This window comes from Micromys minutus, assembly GCF_963924665.1.
Source record: "Micromys minutus genome assembly, chromosome: 17".
In the NCBI taxonomy this organism is placed as follows: Eukaryota; Metazoa; Chordata; class Mammalia; order Rodentia; family Muridae; genus Micromys; species Micromys minutus.
The window spans coordinates 48,232,529-48,249,910 of NC_137952.1; the positions used below are offsets into that span (position 1 = coordinate 48,232,529).

The 17,382-nt window shown below is 45.1% G+C and overlaps 1 protein-coding gene across 2 annotated transcripts in view; it reads right to left on the minus strand.

The window, feature by feature from the left end:
* KIF16B (kinesin family member 16B) overlaps nt 1–11,722 on the minus strand; it is a 249,667-nt gene extending 237,945 nt beyond the window's left edge. For both annotated transcript variants that reach the window (XM_080931299.1, XM_080931298.1), the window contains exon 1: nt 11,584–11,722. In XM_080931299.1, the coding sequence (XP_080787425.1) occupies nt 11,584–11,630 (47 nt within the window). In that variant the 5' untranslated portion in view covers nt 11,631–11,722. The remainder of the gene's footprint in view (nt 1–11,583) is intronic.
* Nucleotides 11,723–17,382: the final 5,660 nt, after the last annotated feature.

Here is a 17,382-nt window from a genome sequence, read left to right on the forward strand (position 1 = left end):
GCCCATCCCGAAACAAGACGTCTATAGTACAACCCTACCTCTAAGGCCCAAGACACATCACAGAAGAAAGGCATCGGGAGATAAAAGCCAGAGGATGTCTGAGAAGAAGTCTTCTGGATGTGACTAGGGTGCTGCATCCATGAGAGCTCAGCGGTATGGCTGCCTGTACCAGAGGCCAGTCCTGGACAACACCAATCAACATTCCAGTATGGACAGAAGGGCTCACAAAGTCCCACCCCATCTGTGAAGCTGCAGGCAGCCCAAGTCTGCTAATGGAAGAGTCCATTTTCTTCAGACGAGCCCCCTGACAGGTTGTCTATGCCCCAGAGGTCAGTCCTACCCCGTGTGCATACTGGAAAGTCTCAATGGACTCAATAGGCTTTACAAACATGTGAGTATGTCTGCATTTGAATTTGAGAAGGTATGTAGAGAGACACAGGAGAAGTTGGAATGGGAGAAGAGGAAAAGGAACAGGATCAAATACATTGTTACATGTGTGTGAAATTCTCAAAAAAAAAAAAAATTAATCCTTTGGGCTGAAGAGACGGCTCAGTGGTTAGGAGCACTGACTGCTCTCTTCCAGAGGTCCTGAGCTCAAATCCCAGCAACTATATGGTGGCTCACAACCATCTGTAAAATGGGGTCCGATGCCCTCTTCTGGTGTGTCCGAAGACAGCTACAATGTACTTAGAAATTTTAAAAAAAATACGTCTTCCTAAAAAAATTAAATCCTCGTGCAAAATTAAAGAGAGATGATAAGGTCATGAAGGCCCAGGTCTAAGTATGAACAGGGGTCAACTGCGGAACATGTGACCCTAGACTGGTGGCCGACCAGGAAGCGTGAAGAAGTCAGCAAAGCACAGATCAAGTCTACTGCGCAGCACTATGCTTCTCTCAGCTTTTGAGCTCCGTCCAGTGTGACATTACTGTCAAGGGGATGGCAGGTAAGGAGTTGTAGAGTGCATGCTTAAAACTAAAACACTCTTCTAAGGAAGGGACAAGAATATGCCATCCCATAAACTATGTTTCAGTTAAGCACAGTACACACTGGACCTTAATAGGTGGGAATTAAAGCATGCAAGTAGCTGTGCAAATTTCACATAATCGATGTAATAAACAATGGGGCTGTGGCAGCTGTGATCCCTAACCAGGCTTCTCCAGACCTCTTACACTCTTTCTGACACCCATAAAGAATACAGTCCCGTTCCTCCTCACAGACAGCAACATGATCTACCAAGACGGGAGCCATGGATCCCTGGTTCCTGCAGGTATTCACACTGAGTAAAGATGTACACAGGGTATGAGGAGGCTCACATTAATGTGACAAGCCTTGGTGTCCGAGTCGGCCTGTACATTTTGTAAGCCCTGAGGAGATGCAAACAAGACCCATATGGGCCCTGGTTCTTGTGGCTCTCATAAGAAGGAGGGACAGACATCAGGAATACATCCCACACGGGCACAAATACAGACTGTCAGAAGACAGAAACAGCTACGAAGCTGGAAATTCTGTGTGATGTGTCATGTGATAACAGCTTCCTGGAGGAAGTGGCATGGAGTCAGGATCCCACTCTGATCCTCAGTGTTCTAAGCCTGAGCTAATGACAGAATTGGTAAGGATTATATCAAATACTGATGATGTCAGATTTAGAATTCCTAGCAGATCAATGAGTGAACAGAAATAGTCCACTCTGAAGACCATTACAAAGCTTCTCAAAGTATTCTAAATTCCACATGCCTCACTGAAATGGACTCCAAGGGTCTAAGAATAGTTTGCTGATCATAGAAATACACTTTGCCTCCACTGGACAGCAACAATGAATAATAAATGTACTCACTGATGGAAGACACAGTGGCTCACAAACACAAGTGGCTCAGGCAAACACCAGCAAACGAGTGAAGGGGAGTCTGGAGCCTTGCTGGACTGTCATGAATAGGTGACAGAATCCTAGCTAGCCAGGACAGACTGCCAGGATGGGTTCTTCCCCTGCCTACGCTTTCATCACTTGAGCGTGACAGAGGCATCAAAGTCAGGATGAATGCAAGCCTCAGAAGCCAGTAGGAGCTGGATGGGTATCACACAGCACTGTCACACCCTCCCTCTGGATGCAGGAGTAGGCAGAATTAACATGTTCCTTTTCTTGGGTGTCAGTGAGGCTATATCTTCGTACAAAAAGCTGAAAACCGATAAAAAGCTTCTAAACTAGCCAGGAAAAACTAATAAAATAACGGTGTCTATCATAATCCATCCTCGGACCCAACTTCTTTCTATCAGGTGACTGAATGCCTGTAAATTATCCCTCCCTTTTCCTCTAACAGAAAGACACGCACATGCTGACTCTCACCCTGTAAGTACCTGAACACTTGCTCTCTCTCATACACACAGCCTGTTAGCAGTGAAGTATAGTCCCAAATATGTTTAAGTTTTCAAAGCACATTTACTACTCCTGCTCAGTAAGTGTGAGAATAGTGTGCTAGTTCTGAAATGTCTTATTTCACATCATTGTTCACATCCTCAGGTTCCTGTCAAGCTCCTAAGACACAGCACACCCATTCATGTGCTCCAAGCAGTCAGCAACACAGCACCACTGCCATAGTGGCCCGGGGAAGTATCCTGGCTCCCATGAACCACCTGAGACCTTTCTATCTCAGCAGGCCCTCATCCATACCCTCTCTTGTCCCTTTATCCTTCTTCATGTGACTGTCCCCACAGCTCCCACATGGGCTTCTTTCTCCCTTCCTTCCTTCCTTCCTTCCTTCCTAAGACAAACACTTCTGCTCTGCCTCGCCTGAGTCCTCCACTATGCCCTGATGAGGCACAGCAGATTCAGAGCAGGAGGGAAGCTTCAGGACCAGCCCAGGAACAGGAACCCAGCTCTCCTATGCCCCACTCCTCTTCCTGACCCCTCATTCCCTCCCTCCACAGTCCTTTTCCTGAGCCCTACCTCACTTCCTACTCCTTCTTTTCCAACCAGACCTAATCTCCAACCCAGACCTCAGCTGGGCAGACTACTCCGTTATCCTCCCTCCTCTCTACACTAGGTGGTCTGTCTTAGAGCTATCATTACTAGGATGAGACACCATACACAAAAACAAATTAGGGAGGAAACAGTTTCTTTGATTACACTTCCTCACCATAGTTTATCACTGAAGCAAAACAGGACAGGGAATCAAATGGGGTAGGAACCTGGAGGCGGGAGTTCATAGAGGCCACAGTGAGGTTCTGCTTACTGGCTTGTTCAGCCTGCTTTCTTATAGAATCCAGGACCAGCAGCCCAGGGACGGTTCCACCTATAATGGGCTGGACTGCTTAAGAAAATGCTCTACCTGCTTGTCTACAGCCCAATCTTCTGGAGAAATTTTCTCAATCAAGGTTCCCGCCTCTCAGATAACTTGTGTGGATTTAAAATAAAACTAGCCAGCATGGGGTCACTGCTGCCTCCCTGTGTGATGACTGAAATCCTGAGGAAGCAGCAGTAGCGAGGATTTATTCACTTACTGCGAATATGAGGCTATGCCAAACAAACACTCTATCGATTCTTCTTCACCTTCCTCCCAACAACCTACACAACATATTTGTCGGCACAGATCTCCAATGGTGTGAGATATAATCTTAAAAATTTATAATCTTAAAAATTACTGAGCCCTAAGAATTTTTGTACATTGTGTTTTGTGATCATGTATGTACTGGGTGAGGGTGCTTGTGCATGTGATTAAGTATGTACACGTGGAGGATCTTGACTGTCTTCGCAGAAGCTGGAGCTCACTAGTGTTGCTAAGGCCCAGCAAGCACCATTTCGATTTGATCCATCTCCCCAGCCCAAGTAAGAGTTCTTATTAATTACGTAAACAAAATGCAAAGAACAGCCCACAGAGCCAGGACAATGTTCTACATTATGTGCTTGTAGAGAAATCCCCATGTGTTTTGGAAATCATTTTGGAAATAGGAGGACCACCAGCAAACAGCATCTGTATTCACCCCCTTTTCAGTCTCTGTGATCAGCTTACCTGACACAGATTAGAGGAGCTCACTCCCAGTCATGGTTTCAGAAGGTCTCACTCTGTCATGTCAAGGAGGACACAGATGAACAGCTCAGTTAAAGGTTGTAAAGGTCTACAGTAGTGACCCACTTCAAGCACCTAGGCCTCACCTCCTAAAAGTTTCATGGCCTCCCAAAACAGTGCCACCAGCTAGACAGGAAGTATACACAATGCAAGCCTGCAGGCATGCTTCTAATGCAAACCATAACATGCCTGCCCATTAAACAATGAAAGTAAAGGTTTTAAAGGCCAAAGGCAATTCAGTATTATTATAAAATGTGTTTATGACACCCCCACAACTGTCTCAGTGATTTACAGCTATCTCCAGAACATACCCAGAAAAAAAAAAAAATCACAATTTAAAGAAAGAGAAACTGAGCCTTACAAGAGACACAGTCAGCCTGTTAAAGAACTCTGGTCTTGGCCACACAACTATGCTGCCCCTCATCCTGCCTCTTCTTTCTTTACTATGGTGACAGGTGCTTCTTCCACCAAAGCAACCATCACCTTCCAGTACCTATCCTTCAAGCCTAAAACTCCAAAAACTCACCTCAGTTCCTACTGCCCTCCACCCCCCATCCGCACCCCACTGTACACTTTCCTGAGCCCAGCCAGCTCCCGGCCCCACACGCACTTGGAATACACATTCTTCCACCTAACAAGGCCCTGAACCTTCAGTTACCCTTGATTCTTTCACCTTTCTGTGCACTGCCTGGTCTTCACAATCTCTCATACAACAATGAAACTCAGAATATAAAAACTGCGTGTGTAACAGAGGAGAAACAAACTGTATGCAAGCACATCAAAACTTTGCAATAGTCGTCTCTGATTCACGAAATGTAGAGGGATTTACAACCTAAGTTCCACTTCTATGGGTATGGTGCATCTGTCTTAGTTTGGTTTCTATTACTGTGATAAAACACCACAACCAAAAGCAACCTCAGGGAGGAAAGGATTGATTTCATCTTACAAGTCTCAGCTCACACCCCATCACTGAAGAAAATCAGAGTAGGAAGTCAAGGCATGTAGCTGGAGGCAGGAGCTGAAGCAGCAGGGGTGCTAGTGACTAGCTGGCTCTACATGGTTACTACTCTGCCTGCTTCTTTACACAGCCCAGGACTATACCCAGGGATGGTACCACCCACAGCGTGCCAAGCCCTTCCTTATCAATCATTAATCAAGAAAATGCCCCACAGCTGTGCTTACAGGTCAAGCTGAGGCCTAGGAAACGCTTAAGACAGCTGAGTAATGAATGTTTTTATTTTATTTTAAAGTTTAGAAGGCCACTGACAGCACAGAACTCTGAACTTAAAAGAAAAGCCGGAACAACCAACATTCTCCATCTCAACAAATTCTCAAACCTATGTTAAAATCCTGTCCCACTAAATCTAGTCCTACCTCACTGCCACCCCATGCCCTCCCTTCCGCAGAGTCTCTGTACAATGGAAGGACTTTAAGCAAGATGTGAAGACCATTTAAATAAGATACACAGGCTGAAATCCCAATGCCCTGTGTGACCGTGGCCTGACTGTTTCCCTCTGTGAGTCCCTGACCCTCAACTAGACAAAGGGCTTGCAATATCAGCTACCAAAGAGCAGGGAACTTGCTTGTGACCCCAGAAATCTCTCCCCAAGACTCCAGAGTCTACAGATACTCCATCTGAACTGCAAGAGGATAGCATCACTATTGTTAGATGTCTCAATATCTGTGCCTCTACAACCACCAGACCACTAAGTCCCTAAAGCCCAAGACTCTGTCATCTATCTGACAGCCCTCAGGCAGCAAGTGTCCGTAACCAGTGCTCTGAAGGGAAGGAGAGCTAGCTCGGCCCAGCACTGTCATCTGAGAGGCCTTAGTCTCCTCTCCATACAGTGAGGACAAAAGGCCCATAGTGTTTGCCTAGCATGCAGGAAGAGCAGGGTTTGCACCCCAACACCTCATCAAACAAGGCATGGAAGCATAAGTCCACAATAAAGCATTCAGGCAATAGAGGCAGGAGGGCCTCAGTGTAAGGTCATCCTCAGTTATATAGCAAGTTCAAAGCCAGCCTGGGATAGAAGAGATCCTGTCTAGAAAAAGAGAGAGAGAGAGAGAAAGAGGGGGGATGGGACTAAAAGGCTGGGTCAGTCCTATCATTTGGTGTAAGGAAGAAAGGAGGTTGCCAAGGTAGCGATAAGACTCACTCCAAGTCTGGCAGGGACCAGTGTCTGGACAGGTTCCCTCCCATCTACCACTCACCCACCTGCCCAGGCTGACCAGGAACTACCCTTTTTCGGATCTTACCTTGATCTTGAAAGGGAAAGACTTGGCTGGGCCCTAAAGGAATGGATCCCAAGCAAAAGCCAGAGGCACTCTTTTCTTCTCTTTTGAACTGAGTGGCAGGGGGGAGAAACTGTACCTGAGATGCAAACAGGAAGGCTAAGCCCCAGGCAGAGAAGGGGAAGCAGAGGCTGGATCTGCCTTAGGGAGCATCACAGGTTACAGGAAACAGCCACAAAGTAGGCACATGTCCAGCACTAAGCAAAGAGTTCCTTTTATAACTTTTTTAAGTTACAAGAATTAAATTGTAGTAATAATGATAAGACAAGGAAGTGGAGGAGGAAGAGGAAGAGGAAGGAGGAGGAATGTGTGGTAGAAATACTACTATGGATGCAGCCCAGGTCCTTGGACATGCCAAGCAAGTGCTCACCCATGCACACCACCAGCCCTACCACAGTGCATCTTCATGGAGACCCTTCTGGGCTAGGCACCAAGTAAAGGGCGTCGTCTTGTCTCCATCACTAGATTCCCAAACTGTCTGCCACACTGCCAACTGCAACTCATCAGTCTACCTGAGATTAACCTAGTCATCCACTACAAGCATCTGAATGAGATAATACAATAATGTTGAATAGAAAATAGTATAGTAAATTGTATATAATGTGTGTAAATACTTCAGAAGTCCTTTTACTAATCTATAGACCAACAACTTAAAATGTGTTTCTCCTTGTGAACTAGTCAACAAGAGGAAGCCTGGATTTTGCAAGAAAAGTATCTACAATTACTAGCCCATCTTACAGACATGAAAACTGGCAATTAAGGTTCATACTCAAATTTATGCTAAATGCAACCAAAGGCTCTGACTCTTCTAAAGTGTCAAAGGCCCTGAGGGGTCATCAATATTTTCAAGAAAAATCAGTCATGGCTGCTATTCAGGAACAGGTAAAAAAGATGGAAAGTTCAAGGCCTGCAAGGACTACACAGTGAGTTCAAAGCAGCCTGGGCACCTGCTCAAAATAAAGTGAGACTGAAAACTTCAAAAACACTGAGAGGCCTGGGAATGTAGCTCAGTGACAGAATTATTTGTTCAGATGTGTGAGGCCCTGGGTTCAATGCCTAGTACTACGAACAAAATAGGAAAAAAAAAAAAAATAGGAAAAAAACTAAGAAGGAAAATTAACCAGAAATGGAAAAAAGTTACTAAATATAATTAATTATCTTGTCCCTTATCTGACTCTCTTATATTTGGGGGTGGGGTGGGAGAAGTTGGTATTTTAATAAATGATCTGATTCTTGTGGCCTGGGCTAAAGTCACACTGATAATCCTTCTGCCTCAACTTCCAGAGGGCTGGGATTACAAGTATGAACCACCATGCTTAGTTCGTCAGCTTTTCAAACAAAGAGGGAAAAAAAAATAGAACCTATAAGATAACGGACAAAGGTGAAACCAACGGAAGAAGTCATTAAGCAAAAGGAATACAATATATAAAATAACAGAATTCTGCCCGTAACAATTATGAGCTGAACTGTGTGTCAACTGGTGGCTTATTTCTTTTTGAAAGTATGGCTTCTCCTTTTGACAAGTCAGCTATTTGCTCCAGACAATACATGTGCCTTCCCAAGCCCCAATGACATGGTTTTAAGTCAGGAAGGCAAAAATCCCCCTAAATGGGTGTATCATCCTTATAAAACAGACCCAAGGAATTTGCCCCTTGCACCACATGAGGACAGAGCAAAGGTGCCTTCCTCAAACACCCTATCAGCCAGTGCCTTGATCTTGGACTTGTCAGCACCCAGAACCATAAGAAATAAATATCTGTTGTTTTCAAGGCACCCGCTGTATGATATTTTAATAGACTGAGGCATTGCCTCCAATCTGCAAAAGATAGCATAAAAATATGCCTCTACTACTACAAGTTGTCCAAGGATTTGGTGTTCCTACTAGAGAAACATACAGCATACTCTCATAATGACATCCCACATGAGCTACAGTGTGAATTTAAGATCAGACTAGACAACCTAGTCAAAACAAGTAGGGGAACTGTCTCAAAATATAAAGACAACTAACACTCTAGCTCAGTGGTATAGCACCTGCATTGCACACACAATTCCTGAGTTCAACACCTAATGCGGCAAAAGAAAAAGAGACAAGATAGAAAATAGGGAATGGGCAAGTCAGGTACTAAATTAGGATCACTGCATTTGGAAATCAGAACCCCTAACATACAAACCACTAGGCAGTAAAAATAAACATCGTATCATAACTGGGATCAAGTTCATTCAGGAAAGACGGAGGGCTGAGAAGGCTCAGGACCCAAGGAAACTAAGATTGGCCAATCTTCTTCAGAAGATTCCAGGAGCACTTCATTCCTGGCCTCTTTTTGCCATTGGCGGCCTAGCCTGAAACTTTCTTACTTGGAAGAATGGATGGATGGATGGATGGATGAATGGATGGATGGATGGATGGATAGATAGATATATAGATAATAGATGATTGATAGATTATAGACAGATTAGATAGGTGATAGAGAGCAGTTTCCTTCAGTTGTCTCCAACAATCACCCAAAACTCTTCCCAGTCAGAGACAATAGCTACAAGTAGTTTTTTAAAATCACACAGCCAAGTTTTTAATCATCAATTGTATAATTATACATGAATGTGACAATTCAAATAGTAAAGGGGAAAAAGAAAAACTGCATCCTTGCCATCCATCTTCCTGCAGAGGCACCACTGACGGGGTTATAAACTGTTCTACACAGGCAGAGCAGGGTCACCATAGCCTTCTCACACACGTACATACACTCTAGCCTGCTGTGTGTGTGTGTGTGTGTGTGTGTGTGTGTATGTGTGTGTGTGTATCTTACTTTTGTCAGCCTCCTAACTTGAAGTTGGCTCATTTACAGTGAACCCATAATTTTTATATGCTGCATAGAATGACTTCAGTCATGGTTTAAACAAATCTCTAGCTTTTCTATATTCTAGTCACTGATGGTATAAATAAATATATGTATTTGTTACAACAAAGAAAGACCTTCCTTATAAGCACATCTTGGTTAAAACAAATCTTATATTAAATCTTGACAGATGAAGTTCCTAGAGCAGAGATAAAAACAGTTATTTCCAATCACTGTATCTTGCAGAACTTATGAATTAGGTCAAATACTTTAGGTTGCCATTAGCATCTCTCCACTTCACTGCCATTTTCTAGGTCGCTGGCTCCAGATACTACTCTTAGGACAGTTACCAGTATCCTCACCTCTGACCAACAGCCACCACAGCCTACAGGGCTGCCCCGGCCGGGACAATGTGTTGCGCCCGTTCATTTCCACAATAGCAAGCCCTTCTTCTACTTAGAATCCTAAGGATAGACATATCCTGCCATCCAATCTCTGACTCCCATTCTCCTCTATAGATTTCCACATGATAATCCTGGATGCATCAGACTTAAACAGGATTCCCGCCAACCACCAGGAACAAAAACATGATGTTCTTTTCCCCACACTTAAAGATCAAGTTCAACAAGCATGCAGCGCTCACAGTCGGAACACTGGGTTGGTAACTCATACTCACTGTATGCACGTTGGAATGACTAAGGATGCTCTCAACTTCATTATCTGCTCTGCCTAAACCTTTTCAGCTCCCTTAAGCTAAGGACTCTTGGACTGTCCTGATTCCTCCTCCTTCCCATGCAATAAGTCACCAAATTTTACCATGATACTTGTCTTGGTGTATCTACCCCACCTTACCATTTCCACCCCTTGTCTAGATCACTCCCTTACCTTTTGTTCCCAGTCCTGACGTCACCAGCATTACTCGATGGGCACAGATCTTGTCTGCCTGCCTACTCAAATCATATGGCTTCTGTGATTGTTTCCTGCCTTCATAGGCCTGGACTCAAGCAAGGCCTGTACTGAAAAGACGCTGAACTCGCAGCACTCCATCCAGAGTCCAGATTGATGAATCCCATCATCCTTCCCGAATTAGACAATAGGCTCCTACAAGGCACTTACATTCGCCCATATTCAATCATTCACCCATATTTAATAAGTGTTTCCTAAAGTTATCTGATACTATTTTCTAGCATGTGTTTATATTGTTCTGAAATAAACTCTTTATAATGTAAATCCTTAAAAAAGAAAAACAAATCATTTAAAAGACTTTGGGGGTCTATTTATCTAGTATGACTGGGTTGTGTGAAGAAAGTTTCCTGAGATACACACACACACAGTCAAACTCCCTAAAAGTTTTAGAGGTAACTTGAAAATCACACATGCAAAACTCACTGACTTCCAAAAGTGCTAATATTTAATGGATGATAATTGTTCTTCTACTTGAAGATTAAAAAGCAGATTCAGGCGAGCCCAATAAAATCTTTGGTCTTGTGACCTGCTGCTGCACTACCTGGCTGTCAGAACCGACAAACACTGACCTTCAGAAACTGACAGTATGACTAAGGAAGAACAGCCATATGGCAAGTCAAATGTCCAAGAACCGAAACAGCAATAAATACAAATGGCTGTGTGTGCCCTGTGCCCGTCGACTTGGAGGACATTCACTTACATGTACGTCTTTCTCTGAAGTTAAGCCCGTTTAACTTTCTCAAAAGTTAACTTTCTCAAAGCTGCTTTCTAAACTGACCTGAGGAAGTCACTGAAAACGGTTTTCAGTCAGTGAAGACAGTCACGCTGCAAGGCCCTACTTCGTGGGAAAATTAAGAGGTCACACACTAAATGTGCCCCCATAACATTAGCATCAGTCAAACAAGTGCACGTGACTCTCCTTCAAGGAGTCAAAACTTTGTTGGAAGTTTCCTCATCCCCCACGTAAACCTTATGACCTGCTAACTAACTGTTTAGACCTTGGGTCCACGTCCAAGGACCTGAAACCTCTCTCCGGACTAAAGGGTAGCATGATTAATGGGGACTTTTGAGTTGGCACAAATGAGCGCGTGTTGACAACAGCTCAGGAAACCCCTCACACTTCCATGACCCCCACCCCCAAGTATTTCACTTCACGAACGTGGTCCCTTGGTGTTTTTTGAAAGGGCGAACACGCAAGCCTCCCGTTCTGGGATGGGGACCGTACATGGAAATCTCCCCGGCCTCGAGAACACTTTCCCTCCGAGTCCCCTTCAACGCGGGACACCTTTGCCCCTCAGGACCGCCAGGGCCACTGGCACTGCCAGGCGGGTCAGGGGGTTTGTCCCATTGGAATCCAGATCAGCCTCTGAGCCGAGCAGCCGGGGTTGGGGTGTGGCGAGGGTGGGGGGCGGGAGGCCCCACTCACCTGCGATTCATGGGCCGGACTCTCACGGCCACCTTGACCGATGCCATAGCTCATCCCGGCCCGGCCCGCGGGGGCTCCCACCAGGCCTGCGCCCCGGGCCGCCGGCCACTCCAGCGACAGTGCCCGCGCCCCCGCCCACTTCCCTCTCACCCGCCCCTCGGCAGGGGCCGACCTGGAGTTGCTAGGCGGCCACACCTGCCAGGCCACTGAGCATGCCCAGAGCGGCTCCGGCCCGCGTGATCCGCGCACCGGGGTTTGGCAGCTGCCTACGGCGCGAAGGGGCGGGGCCCGGAAGTCTGGGCCCCGCCTCTTGGGTGGCCACGCCCCAGCGCGGCCCTGCTTTGAAGTCAATGGCCAGCCGCTGGGCGCGCTAACCCGGGCTGCTAGACCCAGTCAGACCCAGCAAGATCGCAGCGTTTAGAGCATTCTCATGGAATCCGAGGAATAGAGTACCAAAGACGAGCTTCGCAAGCATTTAACACATGGATCTGGCTTCATACAGCCCGTGCTAGTCAATCCATGGGTCTTGTTGAGAAGCAGAGGGCCGTGGAGAACGCTGAGGGACTTCTGTTACTTCAAAAAGTTTCTAAGCACCCGTTCTGAACCACGCAAATTTAGGGTACCAAGAAAACAAAGGATCGAGGAGTTTTAGGAAGTGTCATTGTATTGGTTGGAGTTTTAGACAGAAGTGCCGTTGTATCGGTTGAAATATCTAAAGGGAGTTTTCGCATTTTTGCGACAGGTTAGCAATTTAATCTTACTTAGCCCTTGGGGGATCAAAAGTGAGGACACGGGCTTTTTTTTTTTTTTTTTTTTTAAGAGCTTAAAGCCTCCAGCATCAATGACCTCTTAGCGGGCTCTCTTCCTGTGAATTCATTCAGTTAACCCTAAGCCTCCACCTGTAAGCTAAAGTCACCTGCTGGTCACAAAAACTCCAGTGTCAACTGTCTTCCGCCTGCCCCAGTCAGGGTAGCTCAAGATTCGCAGACCACCCTTCCTCCTGGACCCTGAACTTCTGCCTCAGTACTTGCTGTCTTACTCTTCGTCACCCTCGAGGTCTCCAACGACCACAGTGGAACACTTTGCCCTCAAGACCTTCATACCCCCGCTGTTATTTCACTCCGGGGCAGGTGACTCGGGTTCAAATGGGCTCCTCTAGAAAACTTAGATGTGATGCTCCCATCCTCCGTGAGGGGAGCCTAAGCAGGCTCCTAGTTATCAGCTCCAGCACTAGCTTTGAGGCTTGCATCTGCCTCACCTGCTAATCTGGAACTCAAAAGGTTTAAAAAACAGATTAAGTAAAATAACATGTCGGCCATGTTATGTTGCCCGCTAACACGAGGAATCCTCGTTTCATCGTCTTTCCCAGAACCCTACAAGCTAAATTAGAATCAGAGCATCCCCTTTGTTCCGGGTCCCACAAAGCCCGGACTGCTGTGCTTTACTGGCTTAGAAATGGGTGCAGACTCAGCCAATCAAGGGCGGGGAAACTCCGAGTGCAGGAAATGGAGAGCATGCGCGGTAGGAAAAGCCGCGGGCTGGTCCAGGCACAGCAGCTGACCAGACAGCTCGCCGCTCCGGAGGCCACGGCTAGGGGCGGAGCCTGCCCTATATGGGAGCTGCTTGGGGACAAACTATGTAGGATGCGCTCTTGGGCCGGTGGGACTTAAACACGCAGCCAGCTGTAGAGTTGCTGCCAGCAACAACCAAGGAGTGCGAACTGTTCACTCAACTGCAACAAAATTCACTCCACTACATAAGGACTGACTATGAGCATTATCCACACAGGACGCTTAACATCCCATTTTAGGGGGTCTTACAGGAGGAGCTGCCATTGAATTTAGTTGAGTTGTTATGGATATATATATATATATATATATATATATATATATATATATATATATATATATGCGCTTTTTTAAAAAATGTAAAGCTTAGAAAGAAGAAAACTTCTATCAGACCGGCCTGTGGGCAAGTCTGTGGAGGCATTTTCTTGACTAATGACTGAAATGGACAGACCCAGCCTACTGTGGTGTCACCCAGGATAGGTAGTCCTGGTTTATAAAAGAAAGCAGTGTGAGGATCACACATGCTGGCTCAGCACTCTGGAGGTAGAGGTAGGATGATCTCCTTGAATTCAAGGCCAGCCTAATCTACATAATGAATTCCAGGCTAGCCAAAGCTACTTTGTAAAACCAGGCTTCAAACAACGAAACAAACAAACAAATAGGAACTTGCTCAGTACTCTAGGCTGGCCTTGAACTCACAGAGATCCACCTGCCTCTGCCTGAAGTGCTAGGATTAAAGGCGTGTGTCTCCAGCACTGCCCAACTCCGGTTAAAAATAGACTGTGACCTAAGAGATTAAGATGAACACACCCTCTCCTCGACAATTTGATTTTGGTCATACTGTTCTATTACAGCAATAAAAACAAACCAAGAGAAATGGTAACCAATAAACAAAAGTGCTTTCTTGGTTTTCAAAAACTGTACAATAATTTCACAAACAGAAATGTTAGATTGCAAATGCAAATCCAGCATGATTTTTATTTCCTAAGTTATGGAACTTAAAGAAGCAGTCAGACTCTCTAGACATACATACTAAACCTTCTTTAAAACCTGGCAATTTGAAACATGCACTTAAAGTCTGAAAGGAAACCTAAGCAATAGGTACCTGTAATGATAACCACCTCTGACCCCAGAAGTCAGGGTTAGTAATTTCAGTGAAGTTATAAACAGGTCACCATGTATACCAGTTTTCTGTTAGAGCAAAGTGAATGAAGAAATTGCAGCAGATTCAATTTAATAGAAATGATTACCCTAAATTACAGTCATTTCCTATACTAAGATGAAAAAGATTGTTTTCAATTGCATGTAACTATATACCATGGTCAAAAATGGTTCCGAATTGGTAGACTTCACAGAGTTGGTGGCAGCATCTCACCTCCCTAAGGACAAGAAAACACATTTATTCCTCCCCACCCCCCCACCCCCCACCACCATCACCAAGGGAAGAGTCTCATTGGTACAGGCATTCTGAAGACTGGCCTTGCAGGAGAGATGGAATTTGAACTGCAAAGATTAGAGGAAAAGGAAATGTTGGAACAAAAGAAGTACCTCTGTTGGGATTCTGTAAACCCCACCCCTCAGTTACCTAGCAACAGCCAGATATACCCCACCCCTCAATTACCCAGCATTGGCCAGGCATGCTCCACCCCAGTGACCTGACACTATAAAAGGAGCTGCTTGACCCCTCCTCTCTCTCTTGCTCTTGTGCTCTTGCAGCCTTGCTCTCCCACTCCTACCTCTCCACTTCCCTTTCCCTTTCCCTTCCCCCTCTCTCCCACATACTCATGGCCAGCCTCTACTCCTCTACTTCTCTCTCTCTCTCTCTGCCTCTACCACCCTCTTAACTCTCCCATGACCTGAATAAACTCTATTCTGTACTATACCATTGTGTGGCTGGTCCCTCAGGGGGAAGGGATTCCCAACATGGGCCCCCAGAGGCATCTCCCCTGCCCTCAGGCCTCGCCGCACCTCCATGGGCCATATGCCCCCCACTCTCTTCATCCTTCCCCTAACATTTGGTGCCGAAACCCGGGACGTCATCTTTTTACAACATTGGTGCCCTGTGACTTTTCCTTTCATTGGTGCCCTGTCATCTTTTCCTTACAACCTCAGATAAATGTTCAGAGTTGGGGAAACACCTCTAACTTCTCAAACACTTAGGAAGCCCCTTTGCCTGAAACAGTAAAGAAATAATCACACAAACTGCAGTTATAGCTCAAGGGTAAGGCCACTGCTTAGCATATCAAAGGCCTGGGTTTTATTTCCCAAACCAAAATATAAGAATAGTCATAATTTCCTCCTTGCCCAGCAGGCAGGCCCTGTGGTAGCGGTCTGCCAAGCCTCTTGTTGGAAGTCGAATCCCCCTCTGCATGTCTTCATGGCTGGTTGTGTTACTTCCTTTGGCTCACTGAGTGCATTGGGTCAACTTCATGTGACTTGCAAACCTTGGCCTCAAGAGGCTTTGCACAGAAAAACAGTGGAGATCCAGGGACGCAGGCCTGGTAAGACTGTTCTGTGAGTAGCCAAGGCACAGAAAGGTCTGGGCCGAGCACCCAGAAAATGTGCCCCCCTCCATTGGTGCAGGGAAGCAGGAACTCTGCCATAGGGTCTCAGTTTCCACCTAGCCGGCCCGTGCACGCAGAACAGGTGCTCAGGCCAATCGGCCACCAGGAACAGCTGAGATCCAGGAACACAGGCCAGGTACACTGGAGAGACTGGAACCAATCACTGACAACAAGATCACATACAGTCACAGACAACAAGACGGCAAGAGGAAAGCAAAAGAAAGTACCCCAGGGAAACCAAGACAACCTGGCAACACCAGAACCCAGCTCTCCCATCACAGCAAATAGCAGAATGCCAAACACTTCAGAAAAAGAAGACTCAGACCCGAAATCATACCTCAAGATGATGATAGAGATCCTTAAACAAGAACGTGAGGAAAAGCATAAAGAAATAGAAGCTTTTAAAGAGGAAACAAGAAAAACACTCAAAGAAATCAAAGAACTAGAGGAAAACAGAACCAAAGAGATGAAGGGATTGAAGAAGGAATTTAAAATGGAAATGGAAACAATAAAGAAAACACTAAAAGAGACAACCCTGGAGGTAGAAAACCTAAAAAAGAAATCAGGAGTCACAGATGCAAGCATCTCCAACAGACTAAAAGAGATGGAAGAGAGAATCTGGGGGCCGAAGACATCATTGAAAACATAGACAAAACCGTCACAGAAGATGCAAAAGCCAAAAAGCTCCTAACCCAAAATGTCCAGGAGATCCGGGACACGATAAGAAGACCAAACCTAAAGATAATAGGAATAGAAGAGGACGAAGAATATAAACTAAGAGGCACAGTAAATATCTTCAACAAAATCATAGAAGAAAACTTCCCTATGCTTAAGAATGGGATGACCATGAGCATAAAAGAAGACAATAGAACTCCAAATAGAGTGGACCAGAAAAAAAAAATTCTCCCGACACATAATAGTCAAAATGCCAAGTGCCCAAAGCAAAGAAACAATACTAAAAGCAGTAAGGGAAAAAGGTCATATAACCTATAAAGGAAGACCAATTAGAATCACACCCGACTTCTCAACAGAGACTATGAAAGCTAGAAGATCTTGGACAGACATCATGCAGACTCTAAGAGAACACAAGTGTCAGCCCAAGCTTCTATACCCAGCAAAACTCTCAATCACCATAGATGGAGAGACCAAGATATTCCAAGACAAAACTAAATTTACACAATATCTGACCACAAACCCAGCAATACAATGAATTATAGGTGGAAAACCCAATATAAGGAGGGAAACTACATCCTAGTAAAAAAAAAGAAAATACCTAAGCAAGAAAACCAAAAGAAGAAAGACACACAGGCACAATTCTACCTCTAAAAGAAAAAATAGCAGGAAACAGCAACCACTATTCCTTAATATCTGTTAACATAAATAGACTAAATTCCCAAGAAAAAGATATAGGCTATCAGACTGGATACATAAACAGAATCCAGCATTTTGCTGCATACAGGAAACTAATCTCAGAGACAAAGACTGGGAAAAAGGTTGGGAAAAAAACATTCCAAGCAAACGGCCTCAAGAAGCAAGCTGGAGTGGCCATTCTAATATTGAATAAAGTAGATTTTCAACCAAAAGTCATCAAAAAAGATAAGGAAGGAAACTTTTTACTCATTACAAAGACAATTTGTCAGGAGGAACTCTCAATCCTTAACATATAT